The sequence below is a fragment of the Sinocyclocheilus grahami genome, unplaced genomic scaffold (assembly GCF_001515645.1).
Source record: "Sinocyclocheilus grahami isolate Dianchi unplaced genomic scaffold, SAMN03320097.WGS_v1.1 scaffold106.1, whole genome shotgun sequence".
Classification (NCBI taxonomy): domain Eukaryota; kingdom Metazoa; phylum Chordata; class Actinopteri; order Cypriniformes; family Cyprinidae; genus Sinocyclocheilus; species Sinocyclocheilus grahami.
This window is the reverse complement of record NW_015505285.1, coordinates 3,694,945-3,716,897: the sequence shown is the minus strand read 5'-3', so window position 1 is coordinate 3,716,897 and position 21,953 is coordinate 3,694,945. Positions and strand designations below refer to the sequence as shown.

General features: G+C 35.0%; 1 protein-coding gene across 4 annotated transcripts in view; it reads left to right on the top strand.

Annotated features, from left to right (window-relative positions):
* The first annotated feature begins 694 nt into the window (after window positions 1-694).
* LOC107588678 (ras and Rab interactor 2-like) overlaps window positions 695-21,953 on the top strand; it is a 47,141-nt gene continuing 25,882 nt past the window's right edge. For 2 of the 4 annotated variants that reach the window (XM_016276887.1, XM_016276885.1), the window contains exons 1-7: window positions 695-873; window positions 3,526-3,614; window positions 12,200-12,298; window positions 18,224-18,312; window positions 19,896-20,094; window positions 20,196-20,304; window positions 21,523-21,595. In XM_016276887.1, coding sequence (XP_016132373.1) covers window positions 12,239-12,298; window positions 18,224-18,312; window positions 19,896-20,094; window positions 20,196-20,304; window positions 21,523-21,595 — 530 coding nt within the window. In that variant the 5' untranslated portion in view covers window positions 695-873; window positions 3,526-3,614; window positions 12,200-12,238. Of the gene's footprint in view, window positions 874-3,525; window positions 3,615-12,199; window positions 12,299-14,334; window positions 14,396-18,223; window positions 18,313-19,895; window positions 20,095-20,195; window positions 20,305-21,522; window positions 21,596-21,953 lie in introns of those variants that run through there. The other 2 variants (XM_016276886.1, XM_016276888.1) reach the window with 2 other exon arrangements.

Here is a 21,953-nt window from a genome sequence, read left to right as displayed (position 1 = left end):
TAATGTTAGAAAAGTACAAGATGATCTAACATAATCTTCCTTCAAGTCCCAAGTCTTTTTTTTTTTTAACTATCACTATAGTGTTTAATTTTTTAATCAACATGGTTGAAGAGTATATGGGAATTTGTCATAGCCTGTAGTGTAATTTCCATCATATCTCAAACAATGTACTGTTTCATCGCATTCTACTATGGAAATGGCATATTAACATAGATTTAAGAAAATGTCAGACTCTTACAGCTAATTTTACAGCTTGTATTTTTTGTATCCTAAATACTAGAATACATAACGCCTTATATGCATAATTTGACAAAATTACAATTTGATTGGTAATGACAGTTAACAGAATGTTTGTAATATCACGTATATAATAAAAACAAGTGTTGTTTTGGTATTTTTTGCTTTGGTTTCTTTGCTTTAATAAATGATTCAAGGAAGTGAAATTTGAGAGATATTTAGACCACCGGTCATTTACTTAATTGTTTCGATTTGTGCAGCTTTGGCCCTCCATAGTTTTCCACTGCATGTCTTTCCGGTTCTTTCATGTTCCTCTCTGAGTAACATCAGTGGTTGGTGGGTCTAACAAAGGCTTTTCCCTTCCAAAGACATTCCCGACTGGAACACGTGACGTGAAACTTAATGCACATCAACTTTTGTTCTCCTGGAGTTTGTTTTTGCCAGGAGAGGTCGCATGCTTTAACACAGCTATGAGTCTTTCTTGCGAAGTACAAGGAAGCAAGCAACCTCGACTCGGTCGTGTAAGAACATCTAAAACTGTTAACATCAACTGAGCCTTTGGAGGAAGATCATCCAGTTCTTATAAATGCGTAACTGCGCTTTTGCTAGCGGGTGTTTTGGTTTCGACCCGTCGAGGTGAGTCCCACACACTGTTTATATGTGTAAGTCAGCTTAGTCTTAAATGCATTTTAAACGTTTCTTCTTTTTGTGTGTTACTTGTTAAAATAATCATTTAAAAAAAATCTTCAATTTGTTGTTACAACAGTTTGGAGCATATATTAGACGTTTTTTTGTTTGTTTTGTAGTTATATTTTATAAACACTTAATTACTCGTGATAGTAATGGTGTTTTAAATCTGCTGGGTTAACACCAGTAAGGCTAGTTTGATACTTTGGTGACTTCTTTTTAGTAACTACCACTTGCTTTGTGGACAAGAAGCAAAACTGTTATTGTTGTCAGCCGGTAATTGTGTTATGCAGGTTTCTCTGGTTAAAAATGGTCTATAGGAAACGTACATGTAATGTGATGTTATGTTGTTGAATGTCTTCATGATGTTTTGAAAGTTGTAAGGATGATGTCAAGGAAAGTCCAATTTGTCAAGATCTATAAAACCTCCCGAGCTACAGTATATGTCTAGACTTTATCGATATACCCACAAGGTTGTAATGAATATGAGTCAGCTTAGGTTTTGAAACACATTCATTTATTTCTTAGGTGAATGGTATGTATGTTAATTATGTCCCCAAGAAAAAGAAAAGCTGTAGTACAGCACTGAACAGTGTTTTTGTATTAGTATAAGTTTTAATGCAAAATTTCACTTTGTGAACTCTAAAAGAGAGGGAAGTAAACTTATTGTAGGGGACAAGTTAGTAGCTTCACCGCGATCCTCATAACCAGTACACGATGATTTCAAGATTTTTTGAAGAGTTAATTACATCAGAACAGGTTGTTGTAAAATGTTTGCCAAATTTTGGCATCTCCTAAAACTTGGTTGTCTCTGGACAATAAAAAATTAACAGCTCCTTTGAGGAAAATAGGTTAATGGCGTAATCAAAATGTAATATAGGAGATCATGATCCACACTCACGAAAACAGTCGTCTTTTTTCGTTTTTATTTTACATTCATCGTTGATGGGAAAAGACACAAACGTTTCGGCTCAAAGCCTTCCTCAGTGGCACACCAAAATAAAAAGATGAAGTGACAGAAGAGCACGGTGCAACCGGCAAGGTAGAACTGTATTCGAAATGTAAAAAGTTGTTATTAATATTATTTTATACATTTTCAAGTCAATGGAAAGTCCTTGTGATATAGTGAGTGTGCTTACTTATCCACCACTTGTGCTTTATGCATCAGTTCTCTTTTATTGCTGTCATACAAATTGATTGCATTCATCACTAAATTTTTTTCTAAAAATCGTCCCACCAGATTTTTCGTTTCTTCCCCACCAATATTTCAGCAGTGGCTCTGAGGCCTGTTAAGAGGATTAGTCTCAGGCAAAGGGAAGTAACCTGCCCAGAACATGCGTCATTTGACAAGAATTGTAGTGTTGTGCAGTGACTGGTATTGGATTAGTTTGGAAGAGAATGTTTTGATCCATTTCATTACTCTACATAGCAGTCATATTTACTTTATTTAAGCCGCATGCGGTTTGCTGGAATTGTGACCACTGAGCGCTCATCAAATGCTGAGGTGTCAGCCGTGACTGAGGTGTCTTCATTATGGTAATTCCGTGTACTGTAATTTGTCATCATAATTTTAGTGTCTGCTGACAGTATTGATGGTTGTTACACTGATTTCAGTGAATGTGGTGGGTATATGATTAAATAGCTTGACAATTTTGAAATGAAATGTGATCTCTTATGGTCAGCCGATCAGAGCAATGAATGCAAAGTGAGAGATATAATGAGGTAAAGAGATATCATATTTAGTTTAACCGCATAATTGAAAAACAAGCCAAAGACTCACACAGAGTGATACTATGTAGTGTCAAACTGCACATAGTTTTAATATTTTTTACTTTAAACACTTCCTTGCTCGTTGTTTCCTTTCAGTTATTCACCTTGTCTCTGTTCCCTTGTAATAGACTACCATTCAAAAGTTTGATAAGATTAAAAAAAAAAAAAAAAATCCGTTTTATTGATCAAAAGTGACAGCAAAAGTTTTGTAATGTTACAAAAGAATAAATATTTTCAAATAATTAAATATTTTTTTCTGATTTTCTCAAAAAATAAGCACTGGCTGTTTTCTACATTGATCATAAATAAGAAATGTTTCTTAAGCACAAAAACAGCATATTATACTGATTATAGTGAATTCTGAAGGATCATGTGACTCTGAAGACTGGAGTAATAGCTGCTATCAGATTGCAGACACAAATAAACTGAAATAGAACATTTTGTTTTTAATTGTTGTTTTTTTTATTCCACCGTATTACTAGTTTTTATTGTGTTTTGATCAAATAAATGCAGCTTTGATGAGTATAATCCTACCGACCCCAAACTCTTGTGTCCACACTGAATATTTTTTGCCTTGTTTACATTTTGTGGGCCAATTGGAGGTTCAAACACAGAGCAAACCTCAAATATTTAAAACACTGAGACCCATTGGGACTAAAGCCTGTTTTGAAGCAGATAATGCTGACTATATCTTCCCATCACAATAAAAACCAACAAAAAAAAAAACCTTCACTTGCATTCCAATTTTACCCAATTTTGCCTGGCTGTGCGCATCTGAAAATGTAGTGAAAAGGCTAAAAACTTCTTTTATCTTCACTTTATTTTCTGTAGGAATAGTGACATGCTAAATAATGGAGGAATTCTTGATGAACGAAGACCAGGAAGTGATACGTTAAAGTAAAGGGAAGCGAACAGATTAGGTAAGGGGAGCCGGCTTCACATGTTTGCTGCTTAAGTGTGATTTATATGAGCGAAATCTAATGGTTTATCTGTCTTCCCCACTGAAGTGAGACTGTATTCAGCACATGCAGACCTCATTTTCTCTTAAAGGAATGTTTCAGCTTCAATGCAGTTAAGCTAAAGCAACAGCTTTTGTGGCATAATGTGAATTATCACAGAAAATAATTTGGACTTACCCCTTAAAAAGCAACTTACCTACACATTTATGACCAAAAAAACAGCCAGAAACAATTTAATCAACAGCTTTCTGCTATCTTTCTGTACCTGAAGGCATGACATCACATCTTTGTTGATATACTGGCAATGCTCACAGATATTACAACTTTATAGCTCAAATTACTTTTTATGGATGGTTTCAGTGCTTTACAAAAATATGAGTTTGACATCCGTCAAATTCTTTTGTAAATGTCTACATCCTCATATCTCAGAGTTTTGGATGATGTGATGTGGCTGGAATCCAGCTTTAGCAAAGAAAACTTGTTTTGTTTCTTCAGCGTTGCTATTTTGGTATTTAAAAACCTTCAAACAGGTTTGTTGTTTTGGTCGGGAGGGGTTATGTTTTATGGAAACCAAAGAAATTTGGACTTAAACATAAACATGGACTGGATTGAAGATGGCACTCAAAACCTCTTCTTATCATGACAACCTGCTTCAGACCTTTTCTGAAGACAATGAGAAGGATAATAATAGCGTGATGGGCAAGATGAAGCAATTGTTTTCTTTTTCGGAAGATCATCCGGTATCCAGTCCAGCACTCTAGAAATGATATCAGCTCTTGCAGTCAGGAAGCTGCCAGTCTGCCAAGAGCCTTTCCCACGGAATCACCTCACGCTTCCCACTGCACCGTCTGAATGAGAGACACAGAAACTAGGAAATGGAGAGAGAGAGAAAGGGTAAGTTCTGAGGAGTAGGAAACTTTTAAGTAGATCAAAAAGGTGTGTTTGGAGCCAGATTCAGGGCAGCAGAGGAAAGGAAACTTGATGAACCCGAATGAAAGATGTGGACTAAGCACTTAAATGCAAGAACAGCCCGATATATGAGTCTGGAATTTGTCAGCACATGTATAAAAATCATTGTTTGATCCTCATTTTGTCTGGTTATTGCTCTGGGACATGCTATGTGGGGTGGAGCTGGCCACATCCTGTAGTGCACTGGCCTCTGCCTGCTCCCTCTGAATGTGTGTTTAAGTGCTTCTCTTGTCTGGGGATCTGGGGATCACACCCATCCCATGTTGTGAGTAGGCCTAGATATGGTTGAGATGAAATATTGAGAGGCAGTGCATGTATTTAATCAGGTTTAAATGGTCATCTTTTAGCCTTCACTTATGAAGTCTGGCCAGTGGCATTCAGATGGTTTGGGTTTGTTGGTCTGTGGTAACGAAAGGCTATTTTGAGTGTGTTTTGTCACTGTTTTGCCTGCTTTTGCAGCTGTGCCTGTTAATGTCATTTTTCTGAGCCTTTCCGAGTCTCTCCGCAATCCTTACAGTCACAGCAGCAGGAGACTGAGCTTAAAAAACACTTTAACTTGAATGAACAGATTTCAGGTCTTCCGGATTTTTTATTTATTTATTTATTTTTCTTTTTTAAGTTGTGCATTCTGAAACTGCATAAATGGTTTTAGTACATTTGACTCTGGATTCTGAGGGGTATTGCAAGAAAGTGTAATTTACTTGTGTGTCAATCACTTTACTATGGAGATCAGACATTTCAGTGTTTCAAAAACAGTTGGTAAGAGTTGACCAAACTCTGTTTTTGGCATCTTTGTCAGTGAGCATGAACAAATCGGTCAGTAAATGATTCAGTTACTTGCCATTAGTTTTGTTTCTGAATGAGCGAGTGCGTTTGAGTGAATCAGTTGAGCAAATGATTCAATGACTCGTCACTTATTTAATTTCTGAATGAATTATTGTTTGAACAAAATGTTTGAGTAAATGTTTAACCCAAATGTGGTGTTCGGGTCCTTTTTGCTCTGAAATTTTTTTATTTATCCCGAAAATACTAGTTAATGTTATCGCATTGGACTGAAAGGGTATAATTACTTCTAAAAAAAAACTTTGGATAATTTTCATACTTTTCTGAGGGAGATTTTTCACCTTGTGATGTTCCAGGGCAAAAATGTCCCGGCCTCAAAAAAATGCTTATAAATCAGTCATTATGCTATATTATCAACAAAGATTGGATTCAATCTTTTTGTCAACTTCTTATCTTTCATTTAGGACTGGTTTTGTATTTATATTTGCTTCTGATTAATCGTAGGCCTCATTTATCTGAGAGTAGGCACCTCATTTTTTGAGTGAAAAAAGCATTATTTTATGAATAATTTTCACAATATTAAATAAAAACTGAAGAAAATTTGCACTGTTTAGCACACTAGTGTGCTTACACTAGTGATCTTTCCCATTCACTCTGAATGGCCAGTCATTTTTGACCGGGAACACCACAAGTGTGACTTTGTACCATTTTGTACAAAATAAAAGCCTTTCAAAACAAACTCCCTGATTAAGCATTAAAGTACACTAGTGTGATAAACAGTACACATTTTCTCCACATTTTATTTAATATTGTGAAAATTATTCATAAATAATCCTTTTTTCACTCAAAAAACGAGGTGCCTACTTTCAGATAAATGAGGCCTACGCTTAATAAGATGCAAATATAAATACAAAACCAGTCCTAAATGAAAGAAAATAATTTGTCAAAAAGATTGAATCCAATCTTTGGTGATAATATAGCATAATGAGTGATTTATAAGCATTTTTTTGAGGCCGGGTCATTTTTGACCGGGAACACCACAAGTGTGACTTTGTGCCATTTTGTACAAAATAAAAGCCTTTCAAAACAAACTCCCTGATTAAGCATTAAAGCACACTATTGTGATAATGAGTGATTTATAAGCAATTTTTTGAGGCCGGGTCCTTTTTGCTCTGTAACATCGTAAGTGTGATGAATCAATCATAAAGAGTCCCATTTCTAAATAAATCAATATGGTTGGCTGAATTGGTTGAGTAAATGTTTCAGTGATGCAAAACTGACAGTAACATCCCAACAACAACACAAGAGTGATAAAAATACCGGGCAGTTTAATTGGACTATTCTGTGTTTGCAGTAACTGTGGATAATGCCTGTAACCATAGTGATAGTGGTTAAAGTAAATATCAAAGATGGTGTCAGCATAACAACAGAAAAGTTTTACCACAACTGACACAACAAACAAATCTAATCTAGGTGTGAGTTTATATGTCATATTTTATTAAAATGGCTTTGCATGGTTGTGCAACGAGACATCATTTGGGTTGTAAACAGACCACAAAACTGATGAGAGTCACTCCAATGGAAGAGAGACTGGATCTAACAGCTGGATCTATCAATGTATGTTACCTAAAACCCCATTTGAAAAGGCACAAACTCAGGCATTTTTGAGGGAATCAAATAAAATATGTTGATGTTGTTTCTGAAGCAGAGATGACTGTAGCGTGTGAAGATTTTAACTGTTGTTGTCCCTCAAGGCTGCAATCCCCGATGGGCGGGTAGAGCTCTCTACAGGCTTTGAGCAGAGCTGGAATTTTTCCAGACGGGTTTTTGGGAGGTGGAGGGCCATATAGCAGCAGGGTCTTAACACAGTGCCAGACGACTTCATTATCCAATAGAAACCCAGTGTCTTTTTCCTCTCCCTTCCCCTTCTCACATTCTGTCTAACCACTGCATCAGACTTGAGGATGATTTATTAGTATAATTCTTTGAATGTGTGTGCGAAATGTCCTAGTTATGGTCTTGAACATATATTGTAGATATGTTAACAATTAAGTCAGCTGTAAAATTCTCTCAGAAGAATATAGGAAACTCAAGGGAAATTAAATCATTTAGCATACTTATGATTAAAGTCATTTTTGGGTGATTTATAAACTCCTCTGCACTGCATGTGTGGACATATTTTATTGTTGACTTTTGTTTAGACTTTAATTTGTTTGCTGTTTAATATTACTCACAAGATTTCTTCAATACAAACTTCCTAACCTATACAAACAGCACATCTGGTTTCATTAGCTGTGAATCACACTTTGAGTCTAAAGCAACACATTTCCAGTCCAACCGGACTGGAAAGACTACGTCATTCAGTAACACACTGACTTCCTCTGTTGGTTACATTAACTGGAATGGGTAAAAAGCCCATTGCTCAATTGCTAAATGCATATACGGATTCACTTTGATTGCAAAACACTGTTGAACACTAACATGAAAGTATACTGTAAATGCTGTTTCTCATCAAACATGCGAATAGGTTAGCCAATCAGAGGGCATTTATGTCAGTCTTGAGAAAGGATGGAAAATATGTCTGTTTCTGGTGCACAAAACATTGATTAGAAACTTAAAGAAAAATACTTAGAAATTAAAACTTTTGTTTATCAAAAATGTAATTTTTGACAAAAAAGACAGTTGTTACTAAAGATTTCTGTTTTAAATCAGTGCTGTTCTTTTGAACAATTTATTAACCATGCAATAATTTTATACATGCAATAATTTAGTTTCTTGCTTTCTGCACTATTAGTAATCTTGTAATTTTAGTAATTTTGTCATTGTAAATTTGTAGTTTATGTATTGTGTCCTTTGTTAACTTATGTCATTGGCTGCTGAGAGGATTCACGAGGAGTAAGAATTTAATTGTATGGTCACGGTGTAACTGACAGTTTCCTGTATATGACAACAAAGTCTTGAATTGAATAAAAAAAATTCAAGGTTTTCACAAAAATATTAACACTGATAATGAAAATAAATAATTCTTGAGCACCAAATTATGATTTCCGAAGGAGCATTTGACACTGATTTGAACTTTGCCATCAGATGAATAAATAGAAAACAGTTCATTTAAATTGTAATAATGTTTTTCTGTATTTTTCATCAAATGAATACTGACTTGATAAGCATAAGAGACTTCTTACAAAACATTAGAAAATCTGACAGATTTGAATAGTAGTGTAAATATATGGTGCATTATTATTGCACAAGAAGTAGCATAGAGTAAATGTATAATCACAAGAAAACACAAATGGTTGGCTTGTACAGATATACAATACAAGAAACCTTTACAAAAATTATTATCATTTGGCAAACTATCCCTTTAATGAAATGTGGATTTTGTTTGTCTGAGTCACATTTGGATTTGTTTCTCAGTCATGCTGCACTGTTCTCCTGCAATTTCCAAGGCTGTCAGTGTTTTGGCAAGGTTTTTTTTTTAAGAGTGGCATCTTGTTTTGTCCTAAAAACATATTTAGCTTATACTACATAGCTTATATTAAGATGCGCTGCACTCAGAGTTCTTGTTTTGTGTTTACATCAGCCCAGGATAAGAATCCCAGAAATACTGAGCCGTGTTTCACATTCTTGTTATATTTGTTCTCTTTGTTTATGGCTCAGCCCCTTTAATTGCTTGCAAGCTCCATTTCCTGTCAAGCCCTGCCAGGTCTCTCCAGACTACAGAAAATCCTCTCTGCTACCACGCACCTGTTATGTGTGCGTGTGTGTGCAGGACACAGAGTCGCTCTGTGCTTCGTAGTTCAGATGTGCCTTTGTGTGGGTCCAAACAGCCCAGCTCATTGGTCTTTTACATCCACACACACACACACACACACACACATATATATATATATATATATATATACACAAACTGGCATGCTGAACATTTTGTGCAAAGGTACAAGCCAGCACGCAATAACAAATTACCCTGCTTTGATGGAAAAAGGATAAAAGTTTGCCTCTAATCTTGTGTTGTTTGCAGTTGTTGACATTTTGGATGGCACACTAACAAAGGCTGTTCCTTTCAACTCTAGTTTTCCATGTATCCCAGTGCTGTGACATCCCTATTGAGATGATAGCGGGCGAGGGAGATAAATGACCAATTGAACTGGACTTTCTCTCTCTGCATGTCTGTTCTCCACAGTGGCCAGTTAATAACTTAGCCTGTTTATTCTGCCCGTGCTGGCAGTCCGAGGGGTTTCCTGTTTACTCACCGAGCCGTATGCGTGTGCGTGTTTTGTTGAGTCTTTCAAAAACAGATAAAGGCACAGAAACCGGATGATGCAAGGTAAATAACAGCTTGCTTTTTCTGATTGATATACTGAGCAGGGCTCAACAATGGTTTGCTTGATGTCCTGGGGCCATTGTGAGAGAGTTTCGAGCCAGATGATGGAACTGTCACTTGTTTTGCATCATATGTCATCATTTTACAGCAAACTTATGTATGTTTATGGATATAGCTGTGGACTGTAATGTTGGCAGTGCAAGCAGAAACATTTTTTGTTGTTGAGTCCTGCCGAGGAAAGATGAATGTGTGTTGTGATGCCTCATTACAGCAACAACATGAGGTGAAGCCCCTTCACAGAGAGGAGTAGATTAACATGTCACACTCAATCTATATCTGTCAGCTCAGGAACGACGCTTCACAGGAAATACCTGGAACTCACTCAGATTTCTCTTGTACCCCACCTTCATCTCCAGCTATTTTCTGAAAAGCCACCACCACAAACGCATAAAAATGTTCAACTCAGTTTTCGCTGCTGTATTTTTTCCAAGAAGCTGGGTGATTGTGAGAGTTGTGCCCTTTGGATTGTACTGAGGCTTGCCGCTGAGCGTGACAACTGGTCAGGAAATGAGAGAAAAAAAAAGAAGCTAAGAACTGTGGGATTGATTTGGAGAAGAGCGATTGAGACGATGAAAAAATCATTCTAATATTCATTAGATTATTGGATTATCGTCAGTTATCGTCAGTTGTTTGTTGCAGCCCTAGTGGACTATCCATTTAATGAGGTGAAGATTTAGTTTATGTGCATCACAGTTGGGATTTGTTTCTCTCTAATAGTTTTATCATTCAATATAATTATTCAATAATATTTTAGCTAAATAATAAAATAATAATTCTATTATTAACAATATATTAGCTATTGATAATAATATTAATAAATAACATTTTAATACTGTTATTAAATCACTATAATTTAAATAGTTTATAATTTATAATTTATTCCAATTACTATAAATAATAATAATTATTATTAAAATGTTATCATTAGAATGCTATTACAATTATTAAACAACAGCAATAATGATAATAATACTTTGTTGTTTTGCAGATGGATGTTAAGTGTGTAAATAAAGTAAAATAAATGAATAACTGGGCTATTAGTATTATTAATATTTTTTTTTTAAACTACATGACAAAATAAGATAAAAGATAGGAATAATACTTAAAAGAACAAAGAAAAGCAAGACAGGAGAAAGAAGAATAAGAAAAGATCAATTTAATTGATAAAATCGATACATTTAAATAACTGTAAGTGAACGGATACATTTTGAATATGTAAAGAGATGTTGAATTCCAGGCTTTGTTTTACTCAAGGACCTTCCACCCAGAGGACAGTCTGAACTTGGCAATGTTGATAAATTGGCTCTGGAGGACACAAGAGTCCATAGCGATTTGTGCAGAAGAAAGCAATGGCACTAACTCGGCATTAGGTGTAAAGAGAGCATTCTGAGAGCTTTCTGACCCTCCATAGGGCCTGGGAAATTTCAGTTACATTGCTGTCTATGCAGGGTCTGAAAGCTCTCGGATTTCATTAAAAATATCTTAATTTGTGTTCCAAAGATGAACAAAGATCTTACAGTTTTGAAACAACATGAGGGTGAGTAATTGATTACAGAAATTTATTTTTGGGTGAACTATCCCATACAGCTATGAGAAGCAGGAGTTAAAATCAGTGAGATATAGCCTACTTTCATCAGTACATTTATCGGGTGAACGCTACTTTCCAGGGGTTTCTTTATGTGCATGGAGCTGGTTTTGATTCTTACCTGAGCTGAGCAGTACATTCACAGCTGATTAAGTGCATTAGAATGTTGTATGTTCCTCTACCTTCCCTCTTCCACCACCCTTTTTCACAGCTTGACCTTTGCCCTGGTTTTGTCTCTGCCAGTCTCCCAGCTGATCCCCCTCCCTGTATTATGCCTCAGGCTGTTTTGAAAACTTCTTTACAAAAGTGGGTGAACAAAAGATTTAAACTCAGGCTGTCATCTGTATTTGCTTTACCAGTTCTCCCATGATCTCTAAGCAAATGTGTGTGTGTGTGTGTGTGTGTGTGTGTGTGTATATATATATATATATAATTGAATACCTTGGCTAACACAATTTACACAGTATACAGTCATTATTAATTAACCTGTAAAACTCGTAGCCCTTGCTGTAACAGATAATATTGGCTGCACATTTTCTTATGAGCAATCTAGGACAAGATGTGTTTGAGCATTTGACTGTGTGTATGTACAGTATAAAACAGTATTGTGTGTATAAAGGGAGTAGTTCAAGTTAATTCATCTGGCAGGAAATGAGTTGAATGAGAAGAGGGCTTTTAATGAACTTTAGAGTGTGCCTAAGGTGCATGTATTGCAGGCTCCTGCTATAAGTCTTGTATGCTTATTTCTCTGGCCTATCGGTGTGGAATGGGTTGAGATTTCCTCTGCTTGGGCTTCAGATAAAGTTATGTGTCTGTGATCCACAGAGACCCAGCCTGACACAGAAGAGCTGCATACACCCAATCATGTCTACAGAGATGATGATGCAGTCCTGTCTCATGGACCGGAGCAGCAGCTTTTTTAAGGTGAGACACATCGGCACTGGCTTCTGAGTAGTGCTGTCAAATGATTAATCGCGATTAATCACATCCAAAATAAAAGTTTTTGTTTCGATGATATGTGACCCTGAACCATAAAACCAGTCTTAAGTCGCTTGGCTATATTTTTAGCAATAGCCAAAAAACATTGTATGGGTCAAAATTATCAATTTTTCTTTTATGCCAAAAATCATTAGGAAATTAAGTAAAGATCATGTTCCATTAAGATATTTTGTAAATGTCCTACCGTAAATATATCAAAATGTAATTTTTGATTGGTAATTTGCATTGCTAAGAACTTAATTTGGACAACTTTAAAGGCGAATTTCTCAGTATTTGGATTTTTTTGCACCTTCAGATTCCAGATTTATTTTTGTATCTTGGCCAAATATTGTTCTATCCTAACAAATCATACATCAATGGAAAGCTTATTTATTCAGCTTTCAGATGATGTATAAAACTCCATTTCAAAAAATTTACCCTTATGACTGGTTTTGTGGTCCAGGTTCACATATATGTGTGTGTACTGCGTATATTTATTATGTATATATAAATACACACACTTGCATGTATATATTTAAGAAAAATATGTGACATTTATATATTAAATTTATATGTGATATAATTTATATAAATATAAATATATACATGTAAATATTTTCAAAATATATGCTGTATGTGCCTGTCTTTATATATGATTGGTAATTTGCATTGCTAAGAACTTAATTTGGACAACTTTAAAGGCGAATTTCTCAGTATTTGGATTTTTTTGCACCTTCAGATTCCAGATTTATTTTTGTATCTTGGCCAAATATTGTTCTATCCTAACAAATCATACATCAATGGAAAGCTTATTTATTCAGCTTTCAGATGATGTATAAAACTCCATTTCAAAAAATTTACCCTTATGACTGGTTTTGTGGTCCAGGTTCACATATATGTGTGTGTACTGCGTATATTTATTATGTATATATAAATACACACACTTGCATGTATATATTTAAGAAAAATATGTGACATTTATATGTGATATAATTTATATAAATATATACATGTAAATATTTTCAAAATATATGCTGTATGTGCCTGTCTTTATATACACATAATAAATATACACAATACACACACATATATTATGTAAACAAAAACTTTTATTTTGGATGCGATTAATCGTTTGACAGCACTACTTCTGAGCTTTGCCTTGTTTTCTGTGTTTCTGTCTGCATGTTCTGGATATAGATTTGCATGTACTCTGCTATCGTCACATGAGCTTCTCTAACAGAGCCTTCTATATTAAAAAGACACACAGGTTTGGAACGACATGGCTAAATGATGACATTTACATTTTTGGATAAACTGTCCTTTTAAGGTTCATCTCAGTTGGTCCAAATTTGTTAATGCTTAATACAGTTGTAAACGTTTTGTGATCCAATCTCTCAAACCACATTCAGAGGTAGTCAGAAACGCACGTGACCACATGGCCTACAAATTGACATCATGATTGAACGGCACTATAGTTTACATTTTACACAGTAATGTGTCAACCAGCAATAAATGATGCACTGAAACACACCATCATTTAAGGAGCTTGCTTTCAGTATGCGTCCTACTTTAGAGCCAGACAGAGCGCAGGTTTGTCAGGGCCTCTGGAGACCCCGTGGAATGCCGCTCTGTCTGTTCACTGTGCTAAAGCTGCAGAGTTTAAGAGGTTCTCAGAGGATGATAGATGCAGTTGTTATCTCTGCAAGTTATTCTTCCAACAAACATAGAGATGTTTTTGTGTGAATATTTATGTAATTATTTCAGGTTGACCTTACTATTCCCTCCAGCATGTGTTGTGATTATTTCATGCAGGGGGAAGTTGTAGTTGCAAGTGCAGGCTTTGTTACATGTAAACAATCAGATGCAGCCAAAGCCAAATAAATCAGGCTTTCGCTCTGAAATTAATCGGCCGTGATGAATGCATGGTAAGATTATGAGTGTCAGTGAACAAAAATTTATATTCATCCTTGTTTCCTTAACAGAAAACACTCCCGTAACATCTCTCCTCTGTCATCAGTTTAGATGATCCTACAGTGGAATGTGGTGAGCAGATTGAATTTTACCTTTGTCATCTGTTAAAGGAACAGTTCATCAAAAAAATTTACTCGCCCTCATGTTGTCCCAAACATGTATGACTTTCTTGTTTCCGTGGAGGATGGATGGTGAATTCGCAAAGAATTTCCTGGCTGCTCTTTTCTAAATAATGAAATATGGAATAGAATACTGGCAAGAAGGTTGGCAAGAAGACTTATAGAAAATATGTTATGATATAAGGAATGCACAATGAATTCTTGTTGATACCAATTCCTATTATGGCTAATAATTGATAAATGACTGACATGAATAAAAAAATAAAACAATATAATCAATTGTTTTAAATGATACAAGTGAATGTAGGCATTACAGCATTATAATGTACAGTATGAAAAATAGATATTCATTCTGATATTTGCTAAAGATAATGTTTAACTGTGCCATTTAATTATTAGTGATTTTAAAGATCAACTTTAGTGAGTGTCAGATTATGATAGGAGTATACAGAATGAAAAATAAAAAGTTATTGGATTATATATCCAATATAAATACGATACAAAAAATTTAAGATAAAAAAATCTGTAATGCAAACTTTTCATTTAAATTTAGACCATTTTTATTTAAATATTAATTGAATATAAATTAAAATACAGAAAAAAACTAAAATTAAGATGTGCAACATTAAATCAAAATCATATTAATCATACATTTTTGAGTTTGTTAGAAATACCAGAGGTACATATAAGCTTAGATAGCAGGCCCTTCAAATATTATCTCGACAAAGGGGAGCTACACTGTAAAAAAAAATCTGTAAAATTTATAAAAACCGGCCACTATTATATAACTGATATAATGTTAATATACCAACCTACTGAAGTACTGAAATCTGTTTTGTACCTTTGTAATACACTGATAACCACCAAATGCAGGTGGTGATGAGAAAGTCACATGATGAACCAAAGCCCATCACAAGCAGCTTTTAAATAGTAACATATAAAAGGTGCACAGTGTCATTCACACAAACGCTAAACCATCATGGTAACACACAACCCTAATATACAAAACTGATAAGAAAAAACTAAGAAGAAACATAGTTATTTCAACAAAAAAAAACATCAATTTTGAAATGTAACGCAGGGAATTCTGGGAATGTCAATTTACGGTTATTCACTGTAAATTATATGGTCTTTTTCACATCCAAAAACGGTATATTGGGTTATATAATTATAACGGTATAATTACATGTAATGTCCAATACAGTTTTTCACCGTATATAGTAGGGGAATTTACCGTTAACCATTTAACAGGTTTTTACTGTAGCATTTTTACAGTCTTTTACCGTTAAATTCACGGTCATTTTTACAGTGTAGTTGAGAACCGTATTATACAGGTATCATTTATTTTAATTATATGGAAAAGAGTGACTAAGATGTTCCTTAAAATGTAAACTAAACTTTTTTCCCACTGAATAAATATAAGGATTTGGGATAGTGTGAGGGTGTGTAATTTGACAGAATGTTGATTTTTGAGTGAACAGTCCCATTAATTGAATAACTCTGCTGCTGTCACTTTGAGTGTTTATATTTCAAACACTCCTCTCAGTGTTAGGGCTGTGTTTGGCTGAAACAAGCATGCTAGTAAAATGTCAGCACATAGTTTCCTAGAGTCTTGGCTGCTTTGTATGCTGTGAATGACTTTACCTCACGGCTGGTTAAAGAGAGGCACAGATGACTGCAGCATTTGGAAGAGTTCTTGATCTCGCCAGTCTTCAGAACACCAGCCAGTACCTCACAGGCATCAGAATTTCCTAACTAATGTCCAGCCGGCAAAAAAAGCACCTTTTATTCTGCTTCATCACCTCTTTTAATGGCTCATCAGTAAAGCTGAAATCATTCTCTGCTTCTGGATGAATTCATCAACACAAGCTGAATGATTTTTATATCAGATCTCTTTCTGTCTCAGCAGGATTGTGTCTATTAAGTGTAAATGATAGGTGGTTCTATTGTCATCATTCTGGCCGACATTAGCTCAGAGTAATTTGTTGTGATCTTATAAATCTGTTGAAAATGTATCATCTGTTTTTCTCTATCAGCGTCCAATAGAATTGTACAATCTCTTTTATATATTTTATATAAATGTATAAAATTAAGAACTGATTTTTTTTAATATACATTTGACCCCCCCCCCCCCAATAATCTGGTGAAACCAGGCACAGGTGGCAAAAATCTTAAATAAATAAAGAAATAAATTGATAAATACATAAATACTATACGATAAATAATATTACATTAATAAATAAAAGTACTCTTAATAAAGGTTTGTGGCCGGTAAAAGATTTACATTTTGTAAGTCTCTTGTGCTTACAAAGATGAATTTATTTGATTAAAATACAGTAACAACTGTAAATAAATGAAGTATTTGGAAAGTGTGATACATTTTTCATGGTTATTTGATTAGTAGAAAGTTGAAAAGAGCAGAATTTATTTGAAATAAAATATTTTGTAACAACGTGTAATTCTTTATTGTCATTTTTGATCAAGTAAATGCATTCTTGCTAAATAGAAGTATTAATTTCTAAAAAAACAAAAACAAACAAAAAAACACCCCACACTTTTGAACGGCACTGTACATGCCATGCACACACAATAAATCATATATTCTTTGTGTTATTTTCCGATTGTATATGTTGCTAATCAAAATGCAAAGTGAGTGTTCGTATTTACACTTGTAAATACTCTGCTAGAGTATTAGGCCACAGTGACAAGTTCAAGGATAAGTTCATGCATGCCTGTTTCTGAGTGTTTTTATTTAGATGATAAGCTTAAAATTGTTTTGAGGTATTTCTTGCCCGACTCACACATGGAGCACAATGAGCCATAACAAGCCATTGCAGTGAGCCAGTTTATTTTATGTTCGTTTGATAATTCTTGACCTTTCGCGTGTGAAGCACATTGAGCAATAATCTACAGCATTTTGATGCGACTGAAGCCCTTTCGGGTCTTTACAGAGTGCTTTTCTTGGCTGTAAGCTGCATTTTGAAAAGAGCCAAGAGTTGGTGTGTAATTGTGGTTTGCTGACTAAGTCTGAGATGAAGTTAGAAATAACTCATGACTACAAGCGGAAAATGCTGGCTCAGATAAAAAAGAAAGGCAACAGAAAGTGTGGACGGGTCTTCACTTGTCTGGTTTATGGTCAAGGTTTCACTGTAATCTTGACTGATTCGTGCATAATAGTGGTAGTGCTTAACTGGAATTTCTGCAGGATAAAAAGTTCAAGCAGTGAATACAAAAAAATAAATAAATTAAAAAAGGGAGAGAGAAAAAAATAACAACCTGCCTCCTGCTGGCCATCAGGAGAAACACAGGTCTGTGAAAAATAGACAATGACAAAACCGTTTTCCCAAGTGCACTTACATTTACTGACCTAAAACCACCAGGATTCATGTCTGATTTAAGCAGTTAGCAATGAAGCATCAGCAATTGTTAGTATCCTGTCTTAAACAGAATTTTTTTCCCTTTTGATATTGTGTATTTTAATTTACAGTGACCACGGTTCAGTGTTTCATCTAGGAATAATCAAAGGAAATGTACAGACTGTGCTTTGATGTCTTTGTCTGAATTGTTCTCACTGTTAGCTGTTGAAAGGAAACGGACGCAGTTGCTGGCTTACTGGGAATAATTTCAAGATGACTAATTCCAGACACAGCCACTTCCCATTCGTACAAAACTTCGATGACACACCAGCACACATTCAGAGAATGTCTTGAGATTTCCTGCTCTTTACGCTTGTATTGTGTTCTCTCTCTCTCTCTCTCTCTCTCTCTCTGTGTGACTACAGCTGATTGACACGTTCTCCACGGAGATCTCAGAGCTAAAGCAGGAGATGGTTCAGCCAGCCAGAGAGCCGGAGACAGAGATCTTACAGGGGTGAGTCCTTCCTTCGTCACTGTCATCCTCCTCCTCACTAGCATTAATAGGTTATATTACATTTACATTTAGTCATTTAGCACATGCTTTTATCCAAAACAACTTACAAAGGAGGACAATATTACAATATTGCATGGTGTTTTTGTATATGTTCTCAATTGCACAGTGGGATTAGAAGGTGTGAGACAACATTGAAAATGTAATTTAAACCTGAAAAGAAACAGTTTCAATAAAAAAAGATTAAAAATGCAAACTAAGCAATATTTTGAAAGTGTCATAGAGTTATCGCTGTATCTGGCATTAAAATGTGACAGGAGAATTATTTTTATAATGAAAAAAAAATCTGTACATGTTTATGTAGTCGTTCAGTATTCAGTATCACAAGCATCAGCTTTAAGATTCATTCTCAGTGTTTGTTATTGTACTTCCCATGTTCTCCAGCAGGTAGAGCATGTCTTATTTTTGAGCCGTAGGACATTCAATACTTTTGCAATACCGCATTTCCATGAAATTTAAAGAACGTGCGAGGAACAATAAATTCAGGTGTTTCACAATCAGCTTTCAGAAGTTTGAAAACAGCTTAACCAAAACAAGCTTCAGTCTCTAAATATTTTTTCCTCATTTGATGTCCCTGCATTCATAATGAGACAATTAACAAACATTTCTAGCATTCATAAACATAACTTCTTGCGATGTATAATAAAAATAGTTCTGTAATTTAGGTCTAGTAGTTTTGTTTTTAACAGTACCGACAGATCAGTGTGGGTTTGGAAACTAGGAGGAGGTCTTACTTCCTCTCAATCTGTAAAGAGTCCCAAGTGGGCTGTGACTTGGCTAATAAAAAATATAGACCACAATAAACAAAATAATTATAATAAATGAACAACAAACACCTATATTTGATTTAATTATTGGATAAATTAGCTCATATCAGTGAATTAGAAGGTTCACATTAACAGGGTCATAAGTTCACATTAGTTTGTGTTGTTTCACTTCAGAAGTGTAACTGACAGTTACAAAATTGCAAATGTATGCATTGTATGCAGATTTATTTACTAGTGAACACTCTTTTTAAAGAAGTTAATACTTTTAATCAGCAAGGATGCATTAAATTAAACAAAAACGACAGTAAAGTAATTTAAAAATGTTACAAAAAATTTCTTTCAGCTGAACTTAAACTACCTATTCATCAAATAATCCTGAAAAAAGTATCACATTTTCACAGAAATATTAATCAGTAAAACTGAAATGTTTCTTGAGTACTAAATCAGCATATTAGAATGATTTTTATAGGATCATGTGACACAGAGGAATAGAAAAGAATAAATTACATTTTAAAGTATATTAACACAGAAAATAGTTCATTTCAATTGCAAACATATTTCCCTATATAGCTGTTATTGGTAGTAGTTTGACATTCTTACAGGTTGAGGGTGGTAGGTGGTCTGCAATTTTTCTTTTAATGTTAAAGTGATCTGCCACCTGAAAACATTTGACAACCACCGACTGCTTTAAACCAAGTGGGGTTTTGATCTTGTGTTGTTGTGAAATAAAGGTTTCTCTCTCTATGTATATATCTGTAGTCTGGAAGGAGAGGTCAGCGGTCTTTTCCTTCAGTCTTCTGCCTGCGCTGGTACACCTGGAGTGAGGGATTCTGGATATGACTCTCTACGCAGACGCATGAGCATCCTGGACAGACTGATGCAGACACACTCTGTATGGTTGCTACTGTCTCTCAGCGATGAGGAAGCCAGATGCATTTTGCAGCCGCAGCCGGCAGGGGTAATGACAAAAGCCACCTTGCTTCACAACAATAGGTTCTTTTGTTATTTATGTTTTATCATGGTCAGTGCGTTTTATGTGTGTGTGTCTGTTCTGTCTAGAGTTTTGTGGTGAGGAGGTGTTATAAACTGCAGAAAAAGGTGATTTCCCTACGTATGGACAGTGACACACTGATTGTTCGGGACTTCCCAGTTAAAGAGAGCCAATATAGTAAGTGATATACTACGTTTATTTCCATTAGAAGACCACTAATAGTGTGCGTATCTCTGTTATCTTTTTCACTTCCTCTTGCTTGGAGTTTTTGGTTGTTTTGTACCTGTCCATTTCCTGTCTTAATTATTTGGAACAGCCATGCATCTCATCAGAGTAAAGGCTGACCTAGTAATAAACTATGTCTTTGTTTGTTTGATGTTTTAGCTTAATTTATGCTTTTTGTTATTCTGTCAAAGACACATTTCATGTTACAGGGCCATAAGAGCCCTGTGGTACTGAATATCAGTATTATATACAGTGGGTACGGAAAGTATTCAGACCCCCTTAAAATTTTCACTCTTAACAATATTGCAGCCATTTGCTAAAATCATTCAAGTTAAGTTTTTTTCCTCATTAATGTACACACAGCACCCCATAAAATTTATCAAAAGTGACATTTTTTATTTATAAAGTTATAAAAGAGTTCTATTTCAAATAAATACTGTTTTTATGTGAACTTTCTATTCATCAAATAATCCTGAAAAAAAGTATCATGGTTTCCACAAACATATTGAGCAGCACAACTTCATTTAAATTGCAATATTATATTTCACAATATTACTATTTTTGCTTGTATTTTGATCAAATTACAAGAAGAGGAAGAGGAACTTCCTACAACAAATGTTTGAATGGTAGTATTCATATTTAATGTCTGAAAGAGAAAATATGGAAAAGATTATTTGGTTGGAAACAGAACTTTTATGAAATGTATGAATCGTTCATAAATCTATTATTTTGTAATATGTTTGCATTTACTGATTTTTTAAATTTTTTTAAACAACAGTTTACGCAAACATCTGTTCTTCTTATGTTTCATGAATGAGGCCCAGTGAAACTAGAAGTATTTGTATGGATCAAGCTCCAGTTGTGCTATGCTGTTTTTCTACTCAAATTAAATCAGTTCTTCTCCATCAACACAGTTTATGCACTCTGCTTCAGTCCCATCTCTCTATTTTTTCTCTCTGTCTTTGTCACTTTCTGCCAATGCAGTAATGCAGTTAAGTGGGTCAGATCCTGTGCGACTTGTGTGAAGGATGTTTAAATGTTCAAATTTGGCTCTGTTTACTTTTCCCTTAGAGAGAGACTGTTAGGTCATTTCAGTTTTTCCAATAGCAATTCCTGTGGTGTGTAACTTACTGTGGTGTGTGTGTGTGTGTGTGTCTGTCTTTATTACAGCTTTTTCTCTGGAGGGCTCAGGGATCAGCTTTGCAGACCTCTTTCGACTGGTGGCGTTCTGCTGTATCAGCAGGTAAGATGATCCCACTCAGAAAAAACAAAAACGTCTACAAAAACAGCTTGTTTAGTTGTATTTTATATTTATAAATGGGTGGACAGTGAGTGATCTTTATGCTTTGTTGGTGTAGATATTAATCATTAATGAGAATTCTTGCTTTATCCTTAAGAAAGTCTAAACTGGTGAAGACTCATCTAGTATTGATTACACAAGCATAGATCCCAGACTCAGCGCAAAACAACAATATTAATTCAACCAATGGAGTGAATTTGAGGTGGGACTGTCTGTTTGACCAGCCAATGGAAGAGCTGGGGTGCATGGAAATTACACCCATCACCTTTCAGAAAATCTCCTGAAGTTCTCAGAATAAATC